The sequence below is a fragment of the Anser cygnoides genome, chromosome 1 (genome assembly GCF_040182565.1).
Source record: "Anser cygnoides isolate HZ-2024a breed goose chromosome 1, Taihu_goose_T2T_genome, whole genome shotgun sequence".
NCBI classification, from domain to species: Eukaryota; Metazoa; Chordata; class Aves; order Anseriformes; family Anatidae; genus Anser; species Anser cygnoides.
In genome coordinates, this window is record NC_089873.1 from 146,298,842 (window position 1) to 146,323,329 (window position 24,488).

The following is a 24,488-nucleotide window of genomic DNA, read 5'->3' on the forward strand; positions in this document are numbered from 1 at the left end:
TTTGTAATGTGGGGATCAGGCAGAGCGGCCAGCAAAACTGGTCTGTAAATGTGTTAGTGCGTGTCCCCTACTGGGTATGTGTGATGGCACTTAATTTTTTTCCCAAAAGTAGTATAGGAAAGGAGAATTTTGCTTATCAAAAAAAAAGAGCCTCAAAAACACCAAAGAGCCCATTCATATTTTGCTCCTCTTCAGTGCTTGTTTTCAGATGCCATTCAAGATTTAAAATAATCAGTTTAAGGCAATCTCATAAGTTAAAGTCTAAACTAACTTTAAAACACGCACTGTTTTTAAGAGTGCATGTCTGCGTGGGCTCTAGCATAGTAATACCTTGTTCTGTCACCATAACAAGAAAAGTAATTGCCTTCCGCTATTTCTTTAGGCACCTGTCTATGGCATGAACAGACTTGCACCTCAGCAACATATATATGCTTATCAACAAACAATCCATACACCACCTCTGCAAAACACTTCTGCTTGTGTGTTTCCCCAAGACCTATATGGCACATCTTTGCGTTTTGATGGTCCTGGGATCATTTCTCCTCGTGGGGCTGGTGATTACTATAATTACAGTGTTCCACAGGCAAGCACAAATCCACAGCTACCTGGACCTGGCTATTTCACAAAGCCTTCAGTCACACCAACAGCTTTAAAATCTGCAGAATCAAAAATGATAGAATTTCCAAAATCTAAATTTGGACAGCCAGGAACAGTAGAAGGGTCAAAAACACGTCTGCCAACACCAGCACAGTCAAGTCAACCAACAACTTTTAAATTCAACACTAACTTCAAGTCTAATGATGGAGACTTTACCTTTTCTTCTCCTCAAGCTACAACACAGCCTGCTAATGCAGTTTTTAACAGCAGTGAAAGCCTTTTGGGTCTTCTGACATCTGATAAACCTTTACAAGATGATAGATACGCTGAGCAAAAACCAGTTAACAGCCACCCAACTGGTCAAAGAAATGTATTCAACTTCGGTAATAAACATATTTCAGGCATCCCTTTTACAGAAGGCATGGCACAGAATGCACGTAAAAACTTGGCTTTTGAGAGGAGTGATATGTTTAGTTTCCAAGAACCAAGCAAGTCTTTATTTATGACTTCAACTTCTGATTTGGCCAATAAAAGTCATGAAACAGAGGGAGGAAGCACCCTCGGAGATGAGAATGATGATGGTCCTCATTTTGATCCAGTGGTGCCCCTTCCTGACAAGATTGAAGTAAAGACAGGTGAGGAAGATGAAGAAGAATTCTTCTGTAACAGAGCCAAACTGTTCCGTTTTGATGCAGAATCTAAGGAATGGAAAGAAAGGGGTATTGGAAATGTGAAAATACTGAAGCATAAAGTATCTGGCAAATTCCGTCTCTTAATGAGACGGGACCAAGTACTGAAAATCTGTGCAAATCACTACATAAATACTGATATGAAATTAACTCCAAATGCTGGATCGGACAGGTCATTTGTATGGCATGCTTTGGATTATGCAGACGAGTTGCCAAAACCAGAACAGCTTGCAATTCGGTTTAAAACACCAGAGGAAGCAATGCTTTTCAAAAGTAAGTTTGAGGAGTCACAGAACATCCTAAAAACCCTAGGATCAAATGTTGACACATCTGTGGCTCAGACTAGTGAGACTACTGCAAAAGAAACGACAAGTCAGGATATCAAGAAGTCTAATGGATCGACCTCAGGGACCCTGAACTCTGTATTTCAGTTTCCAGAAGATGGAGTGACCAGTGAACCTGGTAACAAAGTCAGTCTTAAATCTGTTCCAACTGCATCTGCCCTTCCAACTTTCTCATTCAGAAAGGAAGCTCAGGAAACCTTTTCTTCTGGTGGGTTTGGACAGTCACTCCTGAAGAAGGATCAATGGGAATGTAAGGTATGCTTAGTTCCAAATGAAGCAACTGCAAAGAATTGTGTATCGTGCCAAAGCCCAAATGCAGATGCGTGGCAAACACATGGCACCCCATCAACTGAATCTGCTCCAAGTTTCAAAGCCACCGGTAACACTGTGCAGGACAAACTTGGATCTGCCTTTGCTAAAAAGGAAGGTCAGTTGGATGGCAGCATCCGTTCTGTGAGAAATGAACCTGTTGCCTCCCAGAATCCAAGCAAAATGAATACAGAAGCATCTCCTCAAGTTTCTTTTAAATTTGTATTAGATGCTCCAAAAACCATTCAAAATGACTTAGGAACTCCTTTTTCTAAAAAAGGTCAGTGGGACTGCTCTGTAGGCCTAGTCCAAAATGAATCCAATGATGAAAACTCTCATTCTTGCCAGAATCCTAAATCACAAAGTCAACCAAATGTGCCTGTGTCTACTGCTCAGGCACTTCCTGCTACCAGCTTCAGTTCTGTTGCTGATGCAACTGCAACTAAGCCACAGAAGAATACATTTGCGGAGCTTTTTGCTAAAAAGGAAGGTCAGTGGGATTGTAATACTTGTTTTGTAAGGAATGAAGGTTCTTCACCAGCCTGTGTAGCTTGTCAAACACCAAATCCATCTGGTAATTCTGTTAGTGATGCTTCATCAACATCTACTTCTGATTTGAAAAGTAAATTATCTGAACCTGCCAAAGGACAACTAGGAACAGGTTTTAAGTGTGATTTCTTAGGAAAAGGCTTTAAGTTAGGTCATGCCGAGCAAGGCAAGACACCAGCATTTACGTTTCAAATTCCTGCTGATTCTGAAGTGAAGTCTGCAAAGGAAGGATTTAACTTTTCCATGTCAGTGCCTCCAAGTGGATTTAAATTTACCATACAGGAACCTAGCAAAAATGCCACTAAGAAAGATGATCCATCCAAAGAGTGTGCAGCTGGCTTCTTAAAAAATGATGATGAAAACTTTGCAGATGGAGAACGGAAAGTCGAGCTTCTAGCTGTGCGATTCAAACAGCAAGACGTGGCAGACTCATTTAAGCAGATTTTTGATGAAGCAAAGAATGCCCAAGAGAAAGGAACACTGATAACACCTCTTTATTCTCGTGCCAATACACCAAAAGAATCTCCATGTGGCAAAAATGCTGTAGCTGTACTGGAAGAAACTACTAGAGAAAGAACCGACCTCAGCCATGGCGATGATACTTCTGAGGTAACTGTAGAGGCCTCAGAGGTGTCGAGCACATCTGAAACGCCGACAAAAACAGTGGTTTCTCCTCCGAAGTTCGTATTCGGATCTGAATCTGTCAAGAGCATTTTCAGTAATGAAAAGTCAAAGACATTCACATTTGGAAATACTTCGGCCACTGGTTCTCTCTTTGGGTTCAGCTTTAATTCTCCAAGAAAAGGCGAAGGCAATATTCCAGCATCGCAGAAGGAAGTAGCTGGACCAAGAAGCTCCAGTGCACTGCAGAAGCCTCAAGACAGCAAGGCATGCAACTTGGCTACTTCGACACATGATGGGCCCGCCAACTTCTCATTTAGAATTGTGGAAAAAGGTGAGCGTCCTTTGAACTAATAATTTTTTTCAGCTATGCAACTTACTAAGCAGTCATCTCTTAATGCTACTCACATAACTTTTTTTGTCTCAATAATATATCTCTTTTTCTTTCCAGCATACTTTCTTCTCTCCCCTTCTTTTGAGGAGGGGGGAGTGAGGGGAGGGGTTGTGGTGGGTTAGCTGCCCAGCAGGGTAAAACCACCACACTAGCATTTTAATGGTATGGTACTTCTCTTTGATTTCATGCACTGCTTCCTACCATTGCAAGACTGTTTAACCAGATGATAGTATATAATTTGCATACTAGTCTCAGATTTATGAAGACAAACTGTTTCTTAACTAAAGTATAATAAAGTGTGGTGGCAGAGATGTTAGCTACAGTTTATTCAGGTGAGTACGGTAAGCTAGTATAGCATTAAACATGAATTTTCCTACTGTGACACATAACTACAGAATGCTTCCAAAGCATAGGTAAGTGTGTTTTCCCCTCTTTAAAAGTACAGTTAAACACTTACATCCAAACAATTTATTTTTTAGGATTTAATTTTAGCCTTTTTAAATCTAATCCAATGGCCTTTTGGACAAGCACACCTTCCTTGCAACCTGACAGTAAAGGTATTTACACGCTGCACTGAATGTGTGATAAAAACACTTTAGCAGGCATGGACAGTAACCCAACTGTAGCACAGCAGTTGGCTTAGTAATCCTTACAATTAACATGCATGCTGGAAGAGAGTACTTAAAATTCTGTGTCTGACTACTGTATTTGTCAGGTAAGAGAATGCCTTTGATGTGTGAGCACGATGGATGGTCTTTTTTTATGCTTTTGGCTGTTGTTTGCCTTACTTTTTAAGGGTATTTAGAAACCTGCCTTGCACTTCACAGTTTTACTGAACACACACACGCTGCATCTATAAAATTCTCTTTTAGTAAAGGAATTATATTCTTTTTTTTATTTTTAAAGTGTGACTCTCTTCCCACCTGAGGTCTTCCACTTCAGTGAAATATGCTTGAAGATTTCTAGACATGTTAACTAGTAAAACTTAAAATATATTCAAGTTATGTGCTGGAAATGCTTAATTCAGTTTCCTTATTATCAATGTTAACTTCTGCAATTTTAAAAACAAGGCGTAGGCAGAGATGAGAGAGCCAAATTTAGCTACTGTTTACATGTACGTGCTTCATGTATAATACGAAGTCCACCTTAGCTAGCCAAAAAGCTTTTGCTGATGTAACCATCTTGTTTACATGCAGAACCCTTAACCAAAATTACACCTTACAGCTTGATTGTGTCATCATAAGATGTTAAAAACAGTACTTCTCCTAAGTTAGGCTTGCTGGAAGCATACTCAAGCTAGTGCAGTTATGCAAGAGCAGTTTAATTTTCAAAAACAAATTTTTATTGTAGCTTGCACAAGATAGTCTTCTAAAGTTAGTGTCTTAGACTGTTAAAAACTGTCAAAGTCATTTCAAACACCGTTTTTCCAGCTTAGTATTTCTAGAGAAGCTATTCTTATTCAAACGCTGAACTCATGTCCACCTTCTGCATATCTGATTGAGAGTCAAATGTTCTGTGTTTTTAGGCATCCACGAGTCTATTAATAATTTGATTTCATTTTCATCATTGAATGTCCATAAAATAAAGTGAATTAGCATTCTGAGCTAATGCATAAATGCAAGAACTCTTGCTGCCTTGAATTCATTTTGTTTTTATATTGGGAACAGGGAAGGTGTTTTAAAGAAATGAAATAAAAAATCATATGCCTTTCTGGTACTTCAGACAGTTCTTCATTTCTGCTTTCCTGATAACTAGGGTATGGTTATATACCTTGCTTTATTTACAGTTGGTGTTACCTTCAGTGTAGGTTTTGGTTTTGGTTTTGAGCTCTGACTGGCTTAATAGCAAATGACTTTAAGTCCTGTCCGAATTAGCTTTTCAAGTCTACATAAATATAATTTGAGTTTCTCATGGGGAACATCTTTCAGGGAATGGTTTCTGAGTTTTGCTAGGGCAATGTTCAAAAGAAATTTAACCTCATAAGTCATTTTCCATTGAGGTGCGAAACAACTAGTTTTTTCTTAGCTTTTTCTTTGGCTCTTCTCATGAGCTTTTCTCAAGTATTTTAACAATTTTAATTCATAGTTAAGTCAATTGCATGTGTTAAGTTTTAAACTTCAGTATTTTTATATTTAGCAGATACTCGCTGATATGTATGGGGGGACAAAACAATTATTGTGACTAGCTAGATATTTACATCTACATGATCTTTATATCAAAGACGAAATAAAAGCAAAAATGTAATACATCAGTGAAACTGCTTCCAACTGTTGTGCGCGGTATTGCTCTTTCTGTTCCTTCCATATACTAACAACTGTGTGGATTTTTTTCCCCGAGTAGAAAGCTGTATCATCCCAAAATCAACAGCCTTTTAGGAATATACTGTATGTGTGCATGGCACTGTTTTCATCGCAGCCTGTGAAAATACATTTAATCTGTTTGCAGCAATTTTAAATAAGCAAAGTTAACTTTCTTGTGGAGAGGCTGAGTAGAAACTGATTTAAGTGATCCCATGAACATCTCGCTCAGTCTTCATATTCTGAGGGCAAATGCACATTGTAATCCTTTCTGTTGCTCAAGTGTTCTGTCACTTCAAGTGGATGTTTGGATTGCTGGGATTGTAATCAGTGTTTGATCAACGTGTGAAGAACTTTACCTGTGTATTGATCTGAACTGACTTCTTGACGTTTGTTTTATTCAGTTTTTATATTTACTCAACCAAAGTGAGACACTTGCTTAACTAATCTGAATGAATAAAGCATGTGCTAGCAGGCAGCATACCTGCCTACCTTTGTAACACAGTACTGCATTTACTTTATACAGGCTCAGAAGAGCTATTGAGATAAGACTGCTGGCTATGAGTTTGAGCTTCTCTCTATGCTATATTAGGAACCTGAAGTGATTGACTCCCCTTGATTAGAAGTTAATCAGCTGGGACAAATGTGGAGCAGGCAACACTGCAAAAGCACTTATAATTGAACTGGGGCTTAGAACTTCGAATGCTGCTTTTATTCTAGTACTACTTAGGTTGCTTTTACTCTGCTGGAAGATACAAATGGGAAAGCTACTTTTAAAAAGCAGCTTTATTTTAATATGTCAGTTGTGCCAGAGTATCGGGGCATGTCTAGGAACACTAAATTTATCTTCTCTCCCTGTCTCTTTTTGCAGAAATGAATGTCAAAATGCTTGAGCAGGAAAATCAGTGTTCCTCAGGAACTGATTAATTCCTAGCTGAAGCTTTAGGTTCCACCTTGACTACGTTGTGCCACAAAGCTGGCGAATATTTTATTATGAAAAGAACAGTGAGCTTTTGAGAGCCCACTTCAAATTCTGCTGACTATCTTAGTGCAGACCTCTAGTGCAGTATGTTATTGTGTTATCAAGTGGGCTGACTTATTAAAGCAATCAAATGATTCTTGGAAACAGATGATATATGGATATTGATGTGCTTATGGGGTAATTCTTATTAATAGTTAACCAATGTGTTTCTCTTAAGCCTTTACTTTGTAAATTACCCCTCTAAACAAAAACAAGTGAAAGGAACTCCACATGTGACCCTTAAACTGATGCATCCTTCCTCTTTGCTTCTATTCTATTATGCATAAAGATGTGAGATTATTAGCTTTAACCTTCGATTATTAGTGTTTATTCAGTGAAAGTGGAATAGGCAATTTGATGTTGAAGGAGAGAGCAGAAGAAATTGTATAATAAAATCAGCAATAGTATTTGTCCTTGCTGGGAAAGCTAGTTAAACTTTACGCTGATAGCAGTATTTTGTTATTCCAGTAACGTGAAGCTATGAGATTACTCTTAAAACACTAAAAGTTTCAGCAGCAGCTGCTATGGTAATTAAGTTGAGATTACTTATGGGAAATTTGAGCTTTTTATTAACTAATTTGAAATAAGTCCTGCTCAGTTGCTATTTAATATTTTCTGGAACTTCAAACACTTGAAGCAATTCAATAGTACATGTTGCTGTAGGTGGCTTTACGTTTTCTTTTTCAGTCCTGCATTTTTCCTCTCCACCTCTCTGGATGACACCTATATGGCTCTTTTTCCATAATCTTATTTCCTTTGGTGTAAGGACATAAATAATCCTTCTAACAATATAAAAATGCAGGTTTGATACTGATCTGAGGCTTGAATTTCAAAGGCAATAGAACAGGTCGTAGTTCGGCATGCAGTTCAGAAATTATTAAGTTCTAGCATGCTTTGTCCTAGCATTCTGTAACTTTAACTGTTGTTTCCTGTGGTTGAATAAAAATATGTAGGCTCCGAATATGTATGTTTCTAACCACCTAAGAATTAAGTCAGCTCTGTAATAATGGCAGTGTTGGACTAATGTTGCTGCCTGTTCTAAACTAATTTAGTTTTAATGCTTTGTTCATTTTCTGTACAAAGCTGAGAAGACAGTGCCAGAAGATGATCTTCCAACTGATGAGGTTATAATTGTTTACGAGTTAACACCTACCCCTGAGCAGAGAGCTCTTGCTGGCTTTCTTAAACTACCTTCAACATTCTTCTGCTATAAGAATAAGCCTGGATATGTGAGTGAGGAGGATGATGGTAAGGAGTGTCAAAATTGATCTTTGTGTTGCCTTTTTGTTGGGAAAGGGTATAATACTATTAAAACCAATAGACGCTCTAATACTAGTTTGGACTGATGGGCGGTAATGTTTGTGTTATCTTCGTTTGTGCCAAAGATGTACATTTGAGTCTTCAGGACAGAACAAGGGAGGGCCAGGAATGACAAAAAGGAATTTGCATTGGTGCTATATGGGTGCTCTGACTCATTGCTAATGTAGTTGGTTAGGTAAGACTACATAAATATTCGAGCAAGAGGCGTATCTCTAAGTATTTTGAGAGTCAAGTGGTAGGCAGCCTTTATCAAAAATAAAAATGCTCAGGTTCCATAAATGGTAGACTGGTTTCTCTTTATTCTAAAGCAAATTCTTAACAGAGAAACTGAATATTTTACATCAACTCTAGTTGTATACAACTAAATTCCTCTTAACTTACTCAGTAGCAATTGGTTAAATTGCAGTTCTGAAGCGTTTCACTGAACAGGAAATAAGAGATGATGAGCAGCCTCCCACAAAGATCTAGGCTTGCTTGATTTTATACAAAAGATCTTCCATCTCCCTTCCCAATTGTGTTTAGTGGTACTCTTAATAAAATTAATAAGAAATAGATTTTCTGAAAGCATGAAACCCATGCCACACATCTAGACTGAAAAAGAGTCAAGAGTGCACCAAAGCACACACATGCAAAATAGGAAGTGAAGGCTTACTTGCTGGTGAGTGAAACTTAAACATTAGCAGAAGTTGTGTGTGCTTGCTAGGCTTGTGAGTCTGAAGGGCTTAACAGACTTCTCTGTACTTGGACGATGCCTGAGAACTTACATTTGTTTCCTATACTTAAGATGAAGACTATGAAACAGCTGTTAAGAACCTTAATGGAAGACTCTATCAAGAAAAGAAAAGGAAATTGCAGGGTTCTGCAAAAGATATGCCTGAAAACACAACAGGTAACTTTTTTTATACTGAGATTTAAGCTCTAAATCTAGAGGACACCCGGGCTCTGAGGTTAATTTGATTTTTCCTGAGATAGTTTTAGGAACACTTGCACTGGAATCAGAAAAGCTGCAGCTTAAAATGCATCTTTAACCTCAGTATGTTGAATTGTTATCAGTAAGTGGTACCTGAATGAAAAGAACATTTTAGAGGGCCTTTAAACAAGAACATCAAACTGTCTTCTTACCTGGAAACTCCTGCCTTTCTTCTGAATACGAAGAGCTGAGCTTTGCAAGATGCCTTTGAAAGACCAAAAGAAAAAAAAAACAACTTGTCTACAGCTCTGAATGTTTAATTCTGCTGATAGTAGACTTAGATTATAAGCATGTGAGTTAATGCTGTTCAATAAGGAAAAAAGTACTTGGTCTCTGTAGTAATAATACAAGTGCAGAAGATAATTTGCTTGTTTTCATGCTAATGGTTATTTTGGAAGTGCCTCTAACTTTAGTGTTGCATAAGTGGGTATCTGGATAGATACTGTAACAAAGGAGGTCTGTTTTTTGAGGATGTGTGGTTCTATGTGCTAGAAAGAGGTGGTAGATATTGGGCTATCAGAAATATAAGTAAATGTTGAAGGAAGCTAGCAGTAGTGGCAGTTGCAAGATTGAACTTCACATTGTTGCTTGGAAACTCTCTGATAGCAATAGAAAACCAGGTATTGCAAAATGACAATTCTTTAGCCACCCTGAGCGGAATTACCCTTCCGCTCTTTCAATAATGATGCTATTTGAAAAGTTCCTGAAGTCGTACTTTACGTTCTCCCGTGTATCACGGTGTTATTTGATAACATAGTTGCCCAAAATTACCTCAGTAGTCAGCTGCCTTACCAGCTCTTTTCTATTAATTTTTATTCTTTGCAGGAGACATCACAGGCAAAACTGACTTGAAAACTGAAGGAGAATGTGTTACTGCTGAAAACGCTAAAGTATGAACTAAATCTCTATACAACTTTTTGTCATTGAATTTGTAGAAGTATTTTCACACTCGTAAGACCTGATACTTTTCGCTTTGTGGGGAATAAAACATGTATTGGGGAAAAGTTATTTGAATCCTCTGACTGTGCCTCAAGTCTTTGACACTGGAACTGAGGTTCAGATCTGAAGTTTCTCAGGGAGAGAAAGGAGGTGCAGCTGTTTTCCTAATATAAACAGCTTTGGCTAGTAATGTCCCTCTGAACATGTATGCAAGAATTAATTGATTTCAGAGAGATTTCAAAGAGAAATTGCATCTTTGTGGAAGCATACTGCTTCAGAGGTACTTGGGTCTCTTGTAAAGTTAGTGTCCAATGTGTGGTAAGCGTCAGGAAAGAAATTAAGAAAACTGTCAGAAAGCTTCCAATAACAATTTTTTTCCCTAGCTGTTTACAACTTTTTTTTAATGCGAATTGAGGTGGCCATCTTTAATTTCATCTAGTGTGGGCCCCTGGTTTCTAGTTGTTTCCAGATTGAACCCACCTTAATTTCAGTAGAATTTGTTGCCACCTATGTTGTCTCTAGGAGGCATAGTTGCATAGATGCACAGCTTGTTTTTGTCCAGAGTTTCCTGAAAATATCCGTTGAACGGAGTAATGAGCAGTTCTGAAGCATTAGAAGGGCTGTAGCGGAGTGGGAGTCAGGGAACTTAATATGGTGCCTATTTCGTGGCGTCTTCAGTACTGCTGTTGTAGTTAAAGAAACTGATAGCACTGTGGGGGGGGGGGAAGTTCTTCATTATGACTGTCCTTACTGTCCTGACTTAAAGTGGTTTGAATATTAGGCTCCTTCTTGCTTATTTTTTTTATTGCTTTACTCCTTATTAATCTCAGGAGAATGATGTCACCAGTTCTACTGATATAGTGCCTACAACTAAAGGAGAACCAACTGAATCAGCTGATGAGGCTATAGCGCACGTGCGGTCAGCTGAAGAGCCAGATTCCAGCACAGGTAATGTTAATGTATTGCAGGCTTTATCAGTAGGTGATGACAAACCTGTAAACCTGACAACTAAAAAAGAAAGTAATTCAGATTCTTCAGAGTCAACACAAGGTAAAGTCAGGGGTACGTATATTGTTGTCTTTTTAGGAGCTTAAGTATGCTTTTCCTGTAGAACAGTTTATCTAATCTAGCTGTTGCATTGAACAGATGTAGTACCGATATTGAATTTGAAGCGTGAGTACCAATCTAGTGAAAACATGAAGGGGAATGAAAGTATTTCAGTGTTTCAAATTCTTATATGGTCAAATGAGACTGCTCCAGAGCAATGCTGTTGGTTTATTGTTAAATGCCATGTGAGTACTTATTAAAGCTCTGTGGATCTGCACAGAAGTGGCATGCTGAACTGAACTAGGTCTTGAGATCTCTTCTTTTTAAATATAATTGCACATCACTTCTCAGAATGACAGTAAACTTTAAATTTATGGGAAGGGAAGAATATTGTAGAGACTTCTCCAGTTTATTCTTGTTGACTACATGACATTGGAAATGTTTTCCCTAAAGGATTAGAAAAGCATTTGACTTTCCCATCTTGTTTGATAGAAGACAAAACCATCTCATTTGGATTCAGCAATACCTCAGAATTGTCATTTGCAGATCTGGCTTCCAGAAACTCTGGAGACTTTGCTTTTGGGTCAAAAGGTGAGTTAAGCATCTGAGACAGATACTGAACAGGACTTCTGCTTCATACAAAATACCTTTGTGCACCAAGCTTCCGCATATTGTCAAGTTACGTAAATTTGTGTAACTTTACTTCTCAGCAAAATGTTTAAAATGCAAGTCTCTTAACTGTAGATAAAGATTTCAAGTGGGCAAATACTGGAGCAACCGTATTTGGAGCATAGACAACCAGCAAAGCAGATGAAGATGATAGCGGTGATGAAGTCGTACATAATGATGATATCCACTTTGAGCCCATTGTTTCCTTACCAGAGGTAAAGAAACTTCCAGAATATAAAAGAACATTAAGATAAGCATATCTGCTAACAAAGAAAATTTTTATAAATGCTTTCCTTGACTTCTTATGCTTTCTGTCTGTTGTGCTTCGGTCCTTTTTTCTTGTGCTGCCTGTGTAGAATCTCCTGCTGTTTGAAATTCTGGTGGTACAACTTCTCGCTGGGGGAAAGTATCTGGTGCATCAGTTAATGATACAGAATTTCAGGTTATTATATCTTGACTCAGTGTAGATCATGAAAATTTGTACAAGTAACTTCTAAAAGGTAAATTTGATTTATTATAGCATATTTGAAAAACAAGGTGTGTTGGGGGGGCTTGAACAATTGTCACTGCTAATGCAACTCAGTTAGGATTTTTTATTGATGACTTGTAGATTCAGTTCTCTGAAAGCCACCCAATTTGAAATTTTTGCTCTAAGCTAGGTGAGAGGCTTCTAGAATCACTGAGCATTAAAGGTCTAGCACAATTAACTGCACAAGGCTAAGGAAACTATTTTTAATTCAAAAAGAAATAGTTTTTCAAGAAGTAAAGCCTTAAACTTCAGTAAAGCTTAACTTAAGGTAGCCTTCTGTAACTTCTTGAGGCTTAATGCAGTTGCTTGTGTCTGGATTTGGTATTTAGCCTTAGTGTGTATAACAAGATGTAAAAAGTTCGAGATGGTTATAGCTTGTCTTTCTATAAAGAATAAAATTTAATTCCAGATCGGTGTAATTATTAAAGAAGACTGCCACAGCACAAATAAACAATATTTAGTATCCTATAATTTGAACAGCTAATCTGACGTAGTTTGTAACGTGCCTTCCTTCCTTCTTAAAAAAAATTGTGTGCCTTTCCTCATCTGTTTGTTATATTAGGACTCTTGTTGTTTTCTTTCTTGCCTTACTTGATGTTTCATTTCTCCTTCAATGTCACTTCTCCCTTCAGAAAAGCTTCTCTGTCACTTATTTCTCCAGTTCTCTCAAGTCTTCCATATCTTTGGAAGATGTCTTAACTAAAGAATGTTAGAGACAGGTAATATGCATACATAAAGTGACAAGGAGATACAGCTGTCAGCCCTCAATTTACTATTCACAGTTGATATTTATTCTGTTCAGATGCAAATGTTAAGTTCTTTAACAATCTTGAAAAGGTAACACCTGGAATGCTAATAGCACTATATTCTCACTTCTCAGTGTGCACATCAGTCGGCACATATGAAATTTTCCGGGGGAACATGCCAGAACAATTGGTAGCTTTCTTAAAAAAGAAAAATGCACACAAAAGGTAAAACCTCGTGCAGCACAGGGAAGTAGTGTTGCAGTGCTAGAATTCATTTCAAACACTGGGGCTCATTGGGCTCCTAAATTCTGAAAAGCTCAGGCGTTTTATTTCAGTGTATGATGAAGGTCTGTAGAGCTGTTGGCACAAAACCATTCAAGAAAGGAAAACATGGAATAATTTCCCATTGTAATATGTCAGAATCATAATAAGTGTGTAAGATGTAATCCTGCTGGTGGCAGCAGTTCTGGGAAATCATAGGTACTCTACTGTGCTGTGTTCTAGGTGGAAGTAAAATCAGGAGAAGAAGATGAAGAAATTCTTTTCAAAGAGAGAGCCAAACTTTATAGATGGGATAGAGATGCTACTCAGTGGAAGGAGCGTGGTGTTGGAGAGATAAAGATCCTCTTCCATACACAGAAGAAATGTTACAGAGTCCTAATGAGAAGGGAACAAGTTCTTAAAGTGTGTGCAAACCATGTTATCACCAAAGAAATGAATTTAGTACCTTCAGATACATCAAACAATGCTTTAATTTGGACAGCCACGGATTATGCAGGTGGGTTGTTTTGGTGTTTTTTTCACTTTTTTAAAAGATCTTTGTGTGGCTTTTTTCTGAGGAGACTATACCAAACAAAAGCTACTTGTATCTGACTATTTGGAATTAGAGCTAAAGAAACCTGTTCTTGGATTTATTTTCAGATGGAGAAATAAAAGTAGAACAACTTGCAGTGAGGTTTAAAAGTCAAGAAATGGCTGCTACTTTCAAGAAGATATTTGAAGACTGCCAGCAAAGCTTGTCAAAACTGAAGAAGGGACTGCCAGCAGGACTGTCAAAGGACACCAACCCCATTGTTTATTTTGAAGTTTCTGCTGATGACAAACCTTTAGGACGTGTAACCATGGAGCTGTTTTCAAATATTGTCCCTCAAACAGCTGAAAATTTCAGGGCCCTGTGCACAGGAGAGAGAGGATTTGGATTTAAGAACACCAAATTTCACAGAATAGTTTCTGACTTTGTGTGTCAGGTAGGCATAACGTGAAGACTTCTTGAGGGAACGAAACCCATCTGGTCTAACAGTGCCACTACAAAAATCACAGGATAGCACATGCTCGGTGGCAGCACAAATCTAGAGTCCAAGATACTCTTCTCCTTTCCCTGCAAGGAGATGAGCAATGGTGTAAGCAGCATGTACTGCCCTAAGCTGAATGCTCTTTAACTGTGTTTGCCAGCTGCCTGATGCTTTAGTGTTGATTAGTGCTGCCATTTTAGTGTAGAAGAAATAATGGAGATAGAGATTTCTTCTTCCCACAGACAAGGGGCCTGTTGCTGAACAGAAGCAGCAAGGAAAGTAAGGCTTCCCAAAACGAACATTCAGAGCCGTCTCTTTCCAAAGAGAGGAGCTTCCATATGCTCACCTGCTAAGAACACTTACTTTCCACCTTTTGAAGAACACTTTATATTTCAGATGACCTGCACTGCAAAATCAATATTCCATATATTTTAGATACTCCAATTTCAGTCTAAAAAGGTCTTCTATTTCTCGTATCATGCAGTGGCTTTGTCCTAAAAACTCTTAATGAAAACTGAGTATATCCTCCTGCATTGCTCGTGAATCCCGATGTGAGCAGCATTGCTGTTAAATCTTTGTGTGCATTTAGTAGCACTAGCAAGTTCTCCATAATTTCTGAAGGTTTAGGAGATTGATATCTGCTCACGTATACCTTCCCTTCACTCCAAAAATTCTTCCAAATATTCAATATGAGGTATAATGGCTTAAAACAGGTAAAATAATCCAAATTCCTTACATGCTACAATAGTGCTTTTGCATAACGCTACATCCCTCAAGACAGGGCACAATCTTTTCCACATTCAGAAATGGATAGTAATATACGAATGGCTTGTCATCAGAGTAAAAAACTCTCCAGTCTTGATTGGGTATTAACTGAATCTGAAGTATGACCTTTATTGTTCTTTTCTTTAAACTTTCTGCACAGAAACAGGAAAGTACTGATCAGTGGTAACATGACCTTTTTTGGGTGGTCAGTTTCGTGCCTGCAGGGACTGAGAATAGAGAGAATTGTGGTTGCCAGTTGTAAGGGCCGAGTGAAGCAGGAAGCAGACAGTGGAAATGACCAGCTTAGAGTAGTTGCCATGTGGAACAGGAAGATAAAATGCTGTGTTCAGAATAAATGAGAAACATCCCAGTAATGCTTTTTTACCATGAGCAAAGCTGCTGAAGCTGGAAAGCCTTATATACAAGTAAATATGGTACTTGTGATAACTAAGAATGAGGTTTTACCTGTGTTTTTTGAATGGAAACTCTTCTATTTTGGAAGAGAATGTAACTGTGCTATTGGTTGGTGTTTTGGGATTTGAATAAATGCTGTGCCTTTTTTTTTAAGAGAGGTGATATAACTAACCATGATGGAACAGGTGGACGGTCAATTTATGGAGATACATTTGAAGATGAGAACTTTGAGGTGAAGCACACTGGTCCTGGATTGCTGTCAATGGCAAATAGGGGTCGGGATACAAATAACTCTCAGTTCTTCATAACTCTCAAAAAAGCAGAACACTTGGACTTTAAACATGTGGTGTTTGGTTTTGTGAAAGATGGAATGGATGTTGTGAAAAAGATCGAATCCTTTGGTTCTCCCAAAGGGTTAGTAAGTGGAAGAGTTGTCATTACAGACTGTGGGCAAATATAGAATTCTGGCTTTTGAGTATACAGATGTTCTAGCAGTATAAATTAGTATTTAGATGTTATTGATTAATTATTTCAGCTTCTCTAAAAAGGACGCTTCTCTAAAAAGGACACTTCTGATGTATAAATGTAAAATTACAGCTTATGGTTGTTTTTTGTGTTCTAATTGATTTTTTTGCATGTTAAATAAGTTCAGACACTGGCATATTTTGGGTGTATTTGTGTTATCATGACATATTTGTATTGAATGTCAAATTTTAAAAATTAAATCTTAGTCTTGTTAAAATAACTATTGTCTTCACTTTGGCTTGTTGAAAAGCAATTTGCATAATGTGTTGCATACTTATTTTGAACATGCTAATTGCATGCTAATTGATGTTGATAATCTATCTGTGCTAATTGATGGTCAGTAAAGTGAAGGCCTTCGAAACTTTGTGAGCAGTGAGCTCATGAAGCTCACTGCAGCATGTTCATGAAGCATGCTCGTTTTGATGAGCAGTGAGCAAGCTGAGGCAGCTGGTCAGGTGCTGGTCAGGTGGATGCTATTTGTGCTGTCTGCAGGCTCTTTGGCACTTGAGTATTTTGAAAGGTAAAGAGCAGTTCTTATGCGCAGTCTTGGACACAGGATTTAGTTCATACTTGCTTGGGAAATTACCTTCCAGACCCACACATTTTTTTTGTATCTGGTATGTTAAAGTGGCTGGTAACATTTAGTGACAACTGTCTACTTGAGTGTTATCTGGAAAGCTGTGGTATAGAGGGGTGAATGTGCATGGGTAAGTTATTTTAACTTCCACCTTACATCTCAGCGCCAGGACTGTCAGTATTTTTTCAAAATAACCATTTGTATATAAGTTAGAGATGATAATAGACACTACATATTTCTGTCATGCTTTTTTTCTGAGGAAAGCGAGAGTAACCCTTCCCTCAGCCTCTCGAGGGAATGCTGCTTACATAAGCATTACACTGTAAGCCCCTAGCGCACAAACTTGACCCGTGTTTCCATTATATTGAGCTGTAACCCAACAGTAAGCCGCTCCTGTGCTCTCCCGTGTTTCAGTTCCACAAAACGGGAGGAGGAGTCGGCGTTGTTCCCCTTAACCACGCTCCGCCCGCCGCGGCCCCTCAGCCCAGCGGCCCCGGCCCCAACGGGCGCCGCCAGCGCCGCCTCCTGCGCCTGCGCGCAGGGCCGCAGTGAGGGCGGGCGCAGCCGTGGCGAGGCCCGGGGATCCGGGGCGGGCGTTGAGAGGGCCGGGGGAAAAGGCAGCGGGAAGCCGGTCCTCTGCCTGCCCCGAGGGGCTGCGGCCGCCGTGGAGCCGCGTGGTGGAACGGGCGGGTGGGATCCAGAACCCTGGGGTCTCATCCTGGTCTGAACTTGTTCTTTCCCCAGCAATCTGCCGTCCCAGGTTGTAAGCATCCCCAAAATGCAGCCTGAGCGGCTTGGTGCTTCGTTTTTGCTTAAAACTCATAAAACTCATCTGCCGGTTGGGTGTAGTAACACTTGGATCGTCTTAGAAGTTTTAAGTCATGTATGAAGCATATGCATAACTCATTTCTTTCCTATCTCCTGCTGCTACAGCAATTGCTGCCGTTAAAACGTGCTGGCAGTGTTAGTGAGTTTTCCTGAAGCCTAGTGGTCAGGCTTTTTCAAGGAGCAGGAAACTTTCATATCTAGCCAAGCAAAGAATCAAGCCCGTAGTTCATAAGAGACTGCCACAGGGACCAGACCAATTTACGATGGCTATCATTTCCCTTGCAATGTTACATGTTAATGTAAAGCACCAGAGAAGGCAAGGTCCATTGCACCAGTATGAATAAATGAAGTGGATTATGATTCTTCAGTTTCCATTAGTACTGACACAAGCATTTATGGCTCTGCATGGTGGATTAGGAAATTGATCTGTCCATAGTCTAGCAACAAAGACCCCTCCCATGTTTGTGTTTCAAAAGCCTTTGACACTCTATAGGAAGACACTTTAATTTTGTCTTTTATCTGAGACAAGTGTTAGGGTTGTTCTCTTGCACTGGTGTTCCATGGGTCAAATGCTTGCAGTGTGCTCAGAGGATAGACAGACAGTAAGCATCCAAACTCGTGCTGCGAGGGAAGTTGTATCTTGTACAAACACCCACAAGCAATCAGAGATTGAGAGAGACAGCAAGCTGGATTTGGGCTAGACACATAGTTGGGTTGGGGGTTCAGATGGGTCCTGGGAATCATTAAATGAATTCAGATTTTTTTTTTCTGAAAAGTCGAACCTCCTCAGTATCTTGCCATTTTAATGATTGCTGTCTAGGATCGGGAGCCCTCCCAAACGTGAGGTGAAGATTTCTGTTCTTTAACAGCTAAAATCTGGATGTATCTGGCCTTACTTCCTCCAGAACAACTTGTCCTGTTTCCTTTTAATAGAACTCAGGTAGCATTTGGTGGTGCTGTTGATGCTGTGTTCTTCCTGAGAAACATTCTCCTTTAAGTTACAGAATTGTCTTTCTGGAACAACAAGTAGTTTTCAAAACTGATCTTTAGAAAGCTATTGCTGAGACTTTAAAGTGTAAGGCTTGCATGAGAGAAAATGCTAGATTGGTTTCTCCAAAGCTTTTTGTTACTTTGTTATAAAGCAGTATTTAAGAAAATATTGTAGTTAATTGCTTTTAAAGGATAGCAGAGAGAGGCAGTGAAATACAACTAAGATGATGAAAACTGCTTCAAGTCTGATCTCTTCTAATGTATGCTTAACTGATTTTGCATATAATCTAACAGTATCACAGATTTCTAGGTTGGAAGAGACCTCAAGATCATCGAGTCCAACCTCCGAACCCTTCTGTCATTCTTTTTTTTTTCAGTATGTGACTACAAGTTAAAAGGAAAAAGTAGAGCTAGAAACATTGATATGAAAAGCCTAGATGTGAGGATAGATGGAGCTGTTTACATGATTATCTAATTCTGTTTTTATGCCCTTATTTTGTGTCACCCTCATCACTGTATCTGATGGTATCTCAAATGTTTTTACATGTAACACTATCAGTATTGCCTTATCAGTCTGTGAGGAATACATTTGCTTCTTTAGAAGTTGGACTCGATGATCCTTCTTGGTCCCTACCAACTCGGATATTCTATGATGTTTATATGAATGGTTGTCATTGACATGTATATGCTGCAGAAAAAAAAAAAAAACACTTCCATTTTCAGTGGTACAATTTATAATAAGAGTTCTGTAACAAGGCATTTTAGCTGCTAAATAAGCAAGTCGTGACATACATTGTCACTGAAAATCCTGGTTATGCTAAATGTCTTTGTGCTTTCTTGTACGATAACCTTTCAGGACCAACGCAAAAGAAATATCAAGGTGAAGGCTCCAAAATATACGATGGTAATACCAAACAATGGTGCTTGGATGTCTTTTTCGAGATAAATGCGCACTAAAACTGTATTATTCCTAAGTTTATTTTAAGTACTTTTATTTTTTCATTTTAAATAAGTAGACACTCTTGAACGGGGATTTCTGATATTTGGGAGCCAGCTTGGGAATATTAACTACTGCATGAGGAACACAAAGAATGCTTGAAGAAATGTCTCCCGGCCTTTCTGTGTTTAAGTCTTGCTTGAAGTAGTTGGTAGCAGTCCTTCTCATATTGCATACATTTGACTTTAATTTAAAGATATGTATCTAAAATTTAGAATGTCTTTGGGTTTCTTGGGAAATGCGTGTTGCTACTGCATATGGACAGCAGGGAAAAACAGTGTATTATTAGACTTCACTTACAGATAAATTAGTATATGAAGGCAAGCTGTGAAACTTCAGAAAGACAAATTTGGTCTGAAAACTAAATAATACTTCCATCGGTTTAAGCTATTACAATAATTTATTCATTTGTCAGATCATTTCAGCATTTTTTGATTCCTGTAATATACGTGACTACGTGACAAGCATTTCTAATAAGTCCTTGATGATTTCTCAATGTCAGCTTCTCAAATGCAAAATATAATTATTGTTATTTTATATATTCTGCAGATGACATAGGCAGCTTACTGGAAAAGACAGCTATGTCTTTATCCAAATGTTTTGATTATTCAAAGTCAGAATTCACTGGAAGTGGAAGAGGTCTAGGAATAGAAGACAAGACCATTAATTGTTCTGGAACTGATGCATTTCAAAATACAGGTATGTGTGTGGAAACAGGTAATAAATACTGAGTTTCAAATATTGTGCAAAGTACAACACGCAATTTTATTAGTTTCTATTAAATGCATTTCTGTTCAGTTTAGAAATATAATAATCAGTTAAAATATACTTTTAACATAGAGGTTTAACCTTTCCTTTAATATGTTTTGTTCCTTTAGAATGTTTAGGAGGTCCAGACATACTTAATGCAATTATAACATACGTTTTAAAAAGAAATATTAAACGCTTATGCAATTGATTGCCAGATGATTCTATAATATAAATGAAAAAACTGGTTTGTTTTTTTTTTAAGTAGCTAGCTGCATTAACAGGTATTATAAGTCTGTAAATCAGATGTCATTTGTCAGTTTAAGTATTGAAAACTGGCCGCGGGTGGAGAGAAGGGGTGAGCTGTTGTTCAGCTAACTCAGGGAAGTCTAAACATCGTGAAGATGACCAGCTACCATTAATTCACTGCAAATGTTTGAAAGTGCTGCCACGACTGGAGCAGACTGTGAATCAGTGTAGCTGTGTCTCTTATGGAAAGTTTTAGCCTTAGAAGAATACTTGCTAAATTCCCTTGAAAGTGGGTATGGAAGTGGAGACAGACAGCCAACTAACCCTAATAATAAGAGTAATAATACAAGTGCAGAAGACAGAATTTGCTTGCTTTCATGCTAATGGTTATTTTGGAAGTGCCTCTAACTTTAGTGTTGCATAAGTGGGTATCTGGATAGATACTGTAACAAAGGAGGTCTGTTTTTTGAGGATGTGTGGTTCTATGTGCTAGAAAGAGGTGGTAGATATTGGGCTATCAGAAATATAAGTAAATGTTGAAGGAAGCTAGCAGTAGTGGCAGTTGCAAGATTGAACTTCACATCGTTGCATGGAAACTCTGATAGCAATAGAAAACCAGGTATTGCAAAATGACAATTCTTTAGCCACCCTGAGCGGAATTACCCTTCCGCTCTTTCAATAATGATGCTATTTGAAAAGTTCCTGAAGTCGTACTTTACGTTGTCCCGTGTATCACGGTGTTATTTGATAACATAGTTGCCCAAAATTACCTCAGTAGTCAGCTGCCTTACCAGCTCTTTTCTATTAATTTTTATTCTTTGCAGGAGACATCACAGGCAAAACTGACTTGAAAACTGAAGGAGAATGTGTTACTGCTCAGGAAAAGAAAACAGCTCCTGAGGAGAAGGCTAAAGGAGAAACTCTGATGGTTCCTTCTCCATCTGTGTCTGGTGCTAGTGGTAATACTAAGGGTGATAATCCAGAAGACTCTCAGACAGAAATTAAAATTGAAAACACTGAAGTATGAACTAAATTTCTATACAACTTTTTGTCATTGAATTTGTAGAAGTATTTTCACACTCGTAAGACCTGATACTTTTCGCTTTGTGGGGAATAAAACATGTATTGGGGAAAAGTTATTTGAATCCTCTGACTGTGCCTCAAGTCTTTGACACTGGAACTGAGGTTCAGATCTGAAGTTTCTCGGGGAGAGAAAGGAGGTGCAGCTGTTTTCCTAATATAAACAGCTTTGGCTAGTAATGTCCCTCTGAACATGTATGCAAGAATTAATTGATTTCAGAGAGATTTCAAAGAGAAATTGCATCTTTGTGGAAGCATACTGCTTCAGAGGTACTTGGGTCTCTTGTAAAGTTAGTGTCCAATGTGTGGTAAGCGTCAGGAAAGAAATTAAGAAAACTGTCAGAAAGCTTCCAATAACAATTTTTTTCCCTAGCTGTTTACAACTTTTTTTTAATGCGAATTGAGGTGGCCATCTTTAATTTCATCTAGTGTGGGCCCCTGGTTTCTAGTTGTTTCCAGATTGAACCCACCTTAATTTCAGTAGAATTTGTTGCCACCTATGTTGTCTCTAGGAGGCATAGTTGCATAGATGCACAGCTTGTTTTTGTCCAGAGTTTCCTGAAAATATCCGTTGAACGGAGTAATGAGCAGTTCTGAAGCATTAGAAGGGCTGTAGCGGAGTGGGAGTCAGGGAACTTAATATGGTGCCTATTTCGTGGCATCTTCAGTACTGCTGTTGTAGTTAAAGAAACTGATAGCACTGTGGGGGGGGGGGGAGAGTTCTTCATTATGACTGTCCTTACTGTCCTGACTTAAAGTGGTTTGAATATTAGGCTCCTTCTTGCTTATTTTTTTTATTGCTTTACTCCTTATTAATCTCAGGAGAATGACGTCACCAGTTCTACTGATATAGTGCCTACAACTAAAGGAGAACCAACTGAATCAGCTGATGAGGCTATAGCGCACGTGCGGTCAGCTGAAGAGCCAGATTCCAGCACAGGCAATGTTCATGTATTGCAGGCTTGAGATGTCTTTTTTTTTCAATATAATTACTGTCATTCTGAGAAGTGATGTGCAAACTTTAAATATACGGGAAGGGAAGAATATTGTAGAGACTTCTGCAGTTTATTCTTGTTGACTACATGACATTAGAAATGTTTTCCCTAAAGGACTAGAAAAACATTTGACTTTCCCATCCTGTTTGATAGAAAACCAAATCTTCTCACTTTGTTTAGGCACTGCTTCAGACTTGTTTGCGTATCAGGCGTCCAAATACTCCGGAAACTTGGCTTTCAACTTAGTCGGTAAGTTAAGCCTCTGAGACAGATATTGAACAGGACTTCTGCTTCATACAAAATACCTTTGTGCACCAAACTTCTGCATATAGTTTAGATATGTAAATTTTGCGTATTATGTTAATTAGTGTAATTTTTCTTGGGCCATAAACCATAGGACTGTCTCTTGTGGTGGTGTACCACCCCTTAGCCCTGATTACATCATTTCTTATCTGTTAACCTTTTTCCTTTTTCTTGATGCTGCTTCTGGTTGTCTGCCCTTTTCTCTTCCTCAGTTGCCTGCCATCCACAACCTATCCTTAACTACTTTTTCCCCATTGCCCTGAGTTTTCACAGAATCACAGAAAGGTTGAGATTGAAAGGGACCTCAAGAGGTCATCTTGTCCAAACAAGAGGTCATCTTGTCCAAACAAGAGGTCATCTTGTCCAAACAAGAGGTCATCTTGTCCAAACAAGAGGTCACCTTGTCCAAACTGCTCAAGCATCCTAGACACAGTTGCCCAGGATTGTGTCTGGATGTTTCTGATTTTTTTTGTACCCAAATTTCTATTTCTGCTATCATCACCGAAGTAATCTTTGCCTTATGTGGTACCAGTATGCAGTTGGGCTTACAACATTTCATTCCCTAGAAGATCCCAATACTTCCCTTCAGTTATCTGACAATTTTGGTTATTTAACTGTTTGTGAAATCTAGGGGAATGGCTTTAAACTGTAAGAGGGTAGGTTTAGATTAGACATACAGAAGAAATTCTTGACTCAGAGGATGGTGAGGCACTGGCATAGGTTTCTCAGAGAAGCTGTGGGTGCCCCATCCCCGGAAGTGTTTAAGGCCAGGCTGGGTGGGGCTTTGAGCAACCTGGTCTGGTGGGAGGTGTCCCTGCCCATGGCAGGGGGTTTGCAACTGGGTGGTGGTTAAGGTCCCTTCCAACCCAAACCATCTTGTGATTCTTTGTCTAGCAATTTCTCATGCCATGTCCAGTAGTTTTTTAAGTCCCATTCAGTTAGCTTAAATCAATTGACTGGCCTAATTGGCTTAGGTCAGGGTCTAGTCAGCAGTTAATCACTTTCCTGAAGCCATAACAAAAAGGAAACTTTGGCTACATCATGTTTCAGTCTGTGCATAGATTGAGTCAAAAAAAAGTCATGGAACAAAACTTTGAGCATTTCTCCTTAATTCTTTAGGAGATTTTTCATTTCAATATTTCTTGCTCTATACTGGTCACTGTAAATGCTTAAAATACATGTTCACTGTTTTGGATCAGCAGTCTTTATTTATTTAAGACGATATTTTTAATGTAAAGTGTGTTCTTTCTCTCTCTGTAGATAACACCTTACCATCCTCTTTGGCTGAAAGTGCACAAGAAAATGGTGAACAGAATATTACTGGTGGTTTGGTAGGGAAGACTGAGAGTGGAACTGAAGCTCAAGAATTCAATAGGCAAGACCTAATACTACCTCACATCAGTCAAATTTATAACGAATTGTGTGTCACCTATCAGGAGTTCCAGGTAGGAACTGTAATGGCCTCAGACATTTTGTAATGCTCAGTAATGTTACAAAGATTCTGACTTTTGACAGAGAATTCAGAAATTACTAACTATATCACTGTCATCATCCACCTCTTCCCCTAAATTAGTTCACTGATTTGATAATGATGCCCTGACTTGGGTAGGGGTTAGATCAGATCAGATATTTGCTCTGCTTCAGGGAGTTTGAATGCAGTGCTATTACTCCAAGAGTTGTGTTTT

At 38.7% G+C, this 24,488-nt stretch overlaps 2 protein-coding genes across 4 annotated transcripts in view; both read left to right on the forward strand.

Annotated features, from left to right (window-relative positions):
- The window catches only part of LOC106029619 (E3 SUMO-protein ligase RanBP2-like), a 38,551-nt gene extending 14,304 nt beyond the window's left edge, over positions 1 to 24,247 (forward strand). The window contains exons 20-28 of one of the 3 annotated variants that reach the window (XM_066990461.1): positions 383 to 3,443; positions 3,983 to 4,060; positions 7,905 to 8,069; positions 8,926 to 9,030; positions 9,937 to 10,001; positions 10,881 to 10,998; positions 11,590 to 11,688; positions 11,842 to 11,981; positions 13,546 to 13,823. In XM_066990461.1, coding sequence (XP_066846562.1) covers positions 383 to 3,443; positions 3,983 to 4,060; positions 7,905 to 8,069; positions 8,926 to 9,030; positions 9,937 to 10,001; positions 10,881 to 10,998; positions 11,590 to 11,688; positions 11,842 to 11,891 — 3,741 coding nt within the window. In that variant the 3' untranslated portion in view covers positions 11,892 to 11,981; positions 13,546 to 13,823. Of the gene's footprint in view, positions 1 to 382; positions 3,444 to 3,982; positions 4,061 to 7,904; positions 8,070 to 8,925; positions 9,031 to 9,936; positions 10,002 to 10,880; positions 10,999 to 11,589; positions 11,689 to 11,841; positions 11,982 to 13,545; positions 13,824 to 22,327; positions 22,457 to 22,680; positions 22,750 to 24,063 lie in introns of those variants that run through there. The other 2 variants (XM_066990462.1, XM_066990463.1) reach the window with 2 other exon arrangements.
- On the forward strand, positions 13,592 to 16,257 carry LOC136789704 (E3 SUMO-protein ligase RanBP2-like). The gene is made up of 3 exons (XM_066990504.1): positions 13,592 to 13,819; positions 13,963 to 14,288; positions 15,667 to 16,257. The coding sequence occupies exons 1-3, from the start codon at positions 13,702 to 13,704 to the stop codon at positions 15,970 to 15,972; spliced, it is 750 nt and encodes a 249-aa protein (XP_066846605.1). The 5' UTR covers positions 13,592 to 13,701; the 3' UTR covers positions 15,973 to 16,257.
- Positions 24,248 to 24,488: the final 241 nt, after the last annotated feature.